The sequence below is a fragment of the Colobus angolensis genome, unplaced genomic scaffold (genome assembly GCF_000951035.1).
Source record: "Colobus angolensis palliatus isolate OR3802 unplaced genomic scaffold, Cang.pa_1.0 Scaffold149, whole genome shotgun sequence".
Classification (NCBI taxonomy): domain Eukaryota; kingdom Metazoa; phylum Chordata; class Mammalia; order Primates; family Cercopithecidae; genus Colobus; species Colobus angolensis.
The window spans coordinates 2,455,680-2,461,679 of NW_012114588.1; the positions used below are offsets into that span (position 1 = coordinate 2,455,680).

Here is a 6,000-nt window from a genome sequence, read left to right on the forward strand (position 1 = left end):
CTGAGGCTCTGAACACTCTGATCTCTGGGCCTGCCAGCTGCCCTGGTGCATTCTGAACTGACGGCCCAAGGAGAAGGGGAAGAAGTGGAAGTGGAGAGAAAAAGGCAGAGGATGGACCTCCCAAGCCCCATCCTCAGAGTGGACCTGCAGCTGTGTACAGCCACCCACACACAGGTGCAGCACGTAGAGAATGAGCTCATCCACGGGGAAGCTTGACAAGGAGCTTGTTCTTCAGCGTGGAGGCTGCCTCAGCTCCCCAAACACAAATATCCACACAAAGCCCTGTCTCAGGCAGTGCTGGATGGCAGACAGGCAGTATTTTCCAGCTCCACCTGGCACTTCAGATACAGCCTCAGGTACCTTTTAAGCTTAACAACGGTTCCATTTCTCAGAGAGCCTGGCACCTTGGTTGGTTGTTAATAAGGAAGAAGGGAAGGGTACCTCAGTGACCTTCTTCTGCAGCGGCGATGGGGTGGGGCTGTTCTCAGTGCTCTCGGCCTCGCTCTCACTGTTGCTGCCCTCGGTGCTGGCAGTGGTGGTGGCAGTAGTGGCCGTGGTGGCGGCAGTGGTGGTGTTGGTGATGTTAGCCCCGCTGGCATGACGCAGTTTCTTCTTCTCGTCGCGGGCTTGGTTCTGATGTTTGTAGTGTAGCACAGCTTCGAAGTTCATCACTGCCCAAGCATGCCAGGCCTGGTTGGGGAGAAAGGCAAGGACAGACATCGGAGATGTGACCAACAGCAGGGCTCAGAGGAGTGCAAGGTAAATGCTGAGGAACAGCTGCTCCTGCCTCTTCTCTGTGTCCATAAAGCAAACACTTCAAGGAGACACTCAGAAATGGCTGTTTTACTAAATTCAACATGATCCACTCACTTTGTGGAGCACTAACTATATAACGTACTGTTGTGACTGCACTGCGAGAAGGGCACAGCAAGAGGAGCAGGAGAGAGCTCTTGCCTCAAGGGATCTCCTGGCCTCCTAGGGGAGCTCACACACAAACCTGAAGACCTAGGTACTCTGCAAGGCGCAACGGGAGTAGCAAGGACAGGGATTTGGAAAGCTTTGTCAAGAAGAGGGATTTGGGGTAGGTCTGGAAGAGAGGTGCAGAAGGGCAAGGAGGGAAACAAGAGAGCAGCGGTGGGGACTACTTGGCAAGGGGGAAGAATAAGGCCAGAGATGCACAGATTAGTTCACGGGAAACAAGCCCATGGATGTGACTGCGCAGGAGATACACGCAGGCGAGGAGTGAGAGCGAGGCCAGCAAAGCATGCCTGGAGCAGGCACGGGGCTGGCACTTTCACCCAGAAAGCAGAGCTGCACTGGATATAAAGTGTACATTTAGGGGAGAGCAGAAGCGGCAAGCAGAAGTGGGGGCAAGCAGCAGTCATCACAATATTTCAGGGGAGCAAAGTCTTGACAGGCCACCAGACAGTGGACAAAGGAAGACATGAAGGGCACAGGAGCATGGTGGAGAAAGAATCTCAGCCATCCACCTGGCCCCCACACCTCCCCCATGGCCTGACAGAGAGCCAGTGCTCAATCTTGATGGACGAATCCTTGGTGCTTATTTGGATAAAGGAAGACTCCTCTCTCTCTGGGTTCTGAGCGGCAATGACTCTATAGCGTACCACTGCTTGGTTTAGCGAGTGTGAGGCAGAGTTTGCTTCCACTCACGGTAACTCTGCAGTGACAGTAGGACACTACGTGACCCATGAATAGCTGAACTTTCTGAATAATCAGGAAATTCGTTTGTATGCCTTGCCAAAAACCCTGAACACAGGTGTGTCCGTTTTCTCATCTAAGCAGAAGAGACTGATCACAATTAACCTTTACTTGGTGAGTAAGAATTCTACAATGACCCAGGTTTCAGTTTTTCCATACCTTCACTTATTCACCGAACGTCTCTTGTATATCTGCTATGTGCCTGGCAATGACCTGGGGTCAAGGTGAACCAGACAAACAGTCCTGGCATGCACACAGGGCCATGACGTTGATGGTAGAACACATTATAAAACCAAAGGGACCCACATTAGGAAATGCTTTTAAAAACTAAAACTAAAGTTCCTGAAACCAGATTTTTTCTTGTGATATGCTTACTTCCTAAAAGCTAAATGAAGAAAAGTAACTCTGGTTAGAATGCAATTCTGATTAATAAGCTTCCAGCTAATAGTGTTTACTGGATGTATTTTCCAGCTTTGGACATGCAGCTTTGGACATTCATGCAAACCAGAATGAAGCATGCCTAAACAAAGGTAAGATCCGTATTATAAGTGCTTCTGCAGTCCTCAGATGCAAGTTTAGATTTCAGACGGATTAATTCACAAAGTATTGGCAAGCCAAGGAGATACTGGAAAGACATCAATGATATCTGCCACACCTAGTTACCAGGAAGCCTCTCAAAAAGAAATGAGCATGTGTGTTCTCACTAAAGATATATACTTGCAAAAATCACCCCTCCATCAATCACATCTTTTATAAATTTTCTAATTCTGTTTATCTCTTTCAAAAGTTTCCTGTAACATAACAGGATGTTACTTGGATCTTTCCAATAAAAATAAAGAAAGTTAAGTTCTTAGCTGAGGAGGAGGCAAGGATGGAAATCAGAAAAATGCTGAGCAGGAACAGATGACCCAAGGGAAGATGACGCTCCAGAGATTAACCATGTGTCCAGATGCTCCCAGGAAAACAAGCAGCTCAGAATCTATAAGACAGCAGCAATCCCCAGCACCCCACACACCTAATAATTGGTGTAACAAGTATTTCTCACAATAATTTTTCTGTATTAATTAAACTTGTAGGGGGAAATGCAGGCTCCCTGGGCCTGTGACTGACAGACTCCAGGGACTCAAGAAGCAAATTAACAGCATCAGCCTAGCTCCACAGAAGCTCAGCTGTAACCACGAGCACACAGGAGGACATGAGCAAGCCAGCCAGGGTGCTGGGTCTCACAGGCGGCCTTTCTTCTGATCACCTTGTACCAGCTGCGGTCGTGCTCGGTGGCAGCGCTGTAGTACTGCAGCACTTTGGGGATTGTGCTCTCGTTGATGCCCTGTAGATTCAGCTGCCACTCTCCAAGTTTCAGGAAGCATCTGGAAGCAGAGAAACAAGCCCACATGATGCTCCCTCCTCAAAACAGCCCTTGTAAGAGGGCCACGAATTGTTAGGGGGACACTGAAGCCCTTCTAGATTTCCTCTTGTTCTCAGGAGGCAATGTGAAGGAGTCAGCAAAATTTTCAGCCATATGGAAGAAAGGAGATGGGCTTTTGGAATACATTTTTTTTTTTTTTTTTGAGACGGAGTCTTGCTTTGTTGCCCAGGCTGGAATGCAGTGGCATGATCTCAGCTCACTGTAAGCTCCGCCTCCCGGGTGCACGCCATTCTCCTGCCTCAGCCTCCCGAGTAGCTGGGACTACAGGTGCCCGCCACCACGCCCGGTTAATTTTTTGTATTTTTAGTAGAGATGTGGTTTCACCGTGTTAGCTAGGATGGTCTCGATCTCCTGACATTGTGATCCACCCTTCTCGGCCTCCCAAAGTGCTGGGATTACAGGCGTGAGCCACCGAACCCGGCCTGGAATACAATTTTAAGATATCATCTTTCCATCTTGACCTTTGTCTCTCAATGACAGCATAAACCAGGTACCTGGTACAGATAGGTCTACATGGACCTATCTACCCCAAATCCAATTTTTGTGGGTGACAGTTGTTGAGAGTTACTTCTCTTATTGCTATATGGCTTCTCCCTTACTTTTCCCTTCCCCTCCATTCATTGAAATGAGATTAGCCCACATTTACTGACTGCTACTATATTCCAAATGCTGCTCGAAATGCTTGACATTGTACTCTTCGCATTAATCCTCACACTACTTTACACCACCCTAGGAAATAGAAACTATTACTGTCCCTTTTATATTGATAACTGAGGCACAGAGAGGTTAAGTCACTTCTCTGAATCAAGTATCAAATCTGCAGCATAGGGTGGCACAGTGGCTCACACCTATAATCCCAGCACTTTGGGAGACCGTGGAGGGAGGCTGGCTGGAGCCCAGGAGTTTGAGACCAGCCTGGGCAACATTAAACTTGTAGGGGGAAACGCAGGCCTGTTGTTTGTAGAGACCTCATTTCTACAAAAAACTAGCCAGTGTGGTGGCACGTGCCTGTAGCTACTTGGGAAATTGATGTGGGAGGATTGCTTAAGCCCAGGAGATCAAGGCCATACTCTAGCCTGTGTGACAGAGCAAGACCATCTCCAAAAAGAAAGGCAGCATATCTGACATTTGAAAACAAGGACTCTAACTCTAAAGTCAGATGCCAAGAGAACAGCACATGGGTGCTCTTGGGCTGCTGAACTTAAGAAAGCAAGTGGCAGAGACTTTGGAGCAGCATGATTTGGTGGTTGCCTGGGATCCCTACTGGAAAAGGAAAGAGAGATGTTAGCAATCAGCCACCCAAGAAGCCTTGAACTCCTCCTTGCTGCAGAAGCTGCTGGGATGACAAGGCTGGAATATGACTTGCCCCAGCAGTAGGGACCTCACCGGGCCATGAGCTTGTGCAGTTCCTGCTTATGCTGCTGGTCCTCAGTAGCGATGGCATGCTGGGCCTGCTGCTGCATGGTCTGGACAAAATGCTGCATGTGCTGGAAGGCATCGATCTGTAACAGGACAAAGGCACAGAGAGCCACTTGGCATGTGGCCCAACTTCAGAGGAAGGGAGCTACTGTTCATCTGATAGGCACATGAGTCAACCCCTCTCCAAAGAGAATACCCTAAAGCACAGGATGATGACCCCATAGGACAGAGGACCAGGGCATGATGCTGGGAGAGGCTGGGCTTTTCAAAAATATTCATGACTTATTCAACTCAAGTCTTGGCTCTCCTCTGCCAACTATAATTACCAGTTTTATAAGCCTTGGCAGTTTCATGCCTGGCTACCCCATATAAAAATTCCTATGAAGTAATTTGAAACAACTGCTTACTTCACTATCAATATGTTACCCTGGGGGATATTAGGCTTTTGGGAATTGTTTCAGGCTAATAAAACTTTGGTATTTGTTTACAACACCAGGGTACCTTGGACAGTCCAGCAGAGCAAAAACTATAGATTTAAAAATCATATAGCACCCAAATAAGAACACAGATTTGGGGTGAAGACCCTCATGCATTCACATGGAACAGGGAGAAGATATCAGCTCAGCAGACACCTGGTTGAACAGGGTGACTTAGGGGCAAAATCTCCAGAGCACCCTAAAGCACCTAGATCTATTTACACTACAGGCTTTATACAACGTGAGCAGAGGACATCTGAGTCAGGAACAGACAGTTGAACTGAGGAAGAGCAGAGACAGAATCACAGATCTGGGACTACCGTACAAGCCCGCCACATCCAGTCGAACCAGCATCTTGATAAGTAGGGTCCATATCACTTTTAAAGGGAAAAACAAATATTTTGTTTTTTCTCGAGGGGGGAAAAACCCACAAAGAGAAACAAAAATAATAATAAAGGGCTTCAAGGATGGAGATAGAATGTACAAACCTCAAAAGCTCAAATGGAAAAATGGCAAAATCTAAATGTGTTAACACAGGGAAACATTATATGAGAGAATGTGAAAAAGAGACAATGTGTTCTGTGCTGCAGAAGAAGGAAAAAAATCAAGACTTCAGATAAATAATAGTTCTTCTTATGGTAAATCAAATAAGAGGTACTTTTGTTTGTTTTAAATAAAACCATGTTAGCCAGGTGCAGTGGCTCAGCACTTTGGGAGGCTGAGGCCGGCGGATCACCTGAGGTCAGGAGTTCCAGACCAGCCTGGCCAACATGTCAAAACCTGTCTCTACTAAAAATACAAAAATTAGCCAGGTGTGGTGGGGTGCACCTGTAATCCCAGCTATTTGGGAGGCTGAGGCAGGAGAACTACTTGAACCCGGGAGGCGGAGGTTGCAGTGAGTCAAGATCATGCCACTGCATTCCAACCTGGGCAACAGAGTGAGACTGTCTCAAGAAAAAA

General features: G+C 47.3%; 1 protein-coding gene across 2 annotated transcripts in view; it reads right to left on the bottom strand.

Annotated features, from left to right (window-relative positions):
* Positions 1-6,000, bottom strand: part of MTOR (mechanistic target of rapamycin (serine/threonine kinase)) — a 152,242-nt gene that overhangs the window by 25,084 nt on the left and 121,158 nt on the right. For both annotated transcript variants that reach the window (XM_011935809.1, XM_011935808.1), the window contains exons 37-39: positions 4,532-4,647; positions 2,969-3,086; positions 442-690 (exon numbers count right to left, since the gene is read on the bottom strand). In XM_011935809.1, coding sequence (XP_011791199.1) covers positions 442-690; positions 2,969-3,086; positions 4,532-4,647 — 483 coding nt within the window. The remainder of the gene's footprint in view (positions 1-441; positions 691-2,968; positions 3,087-4,531; positions 4,648-6,000) is intronic.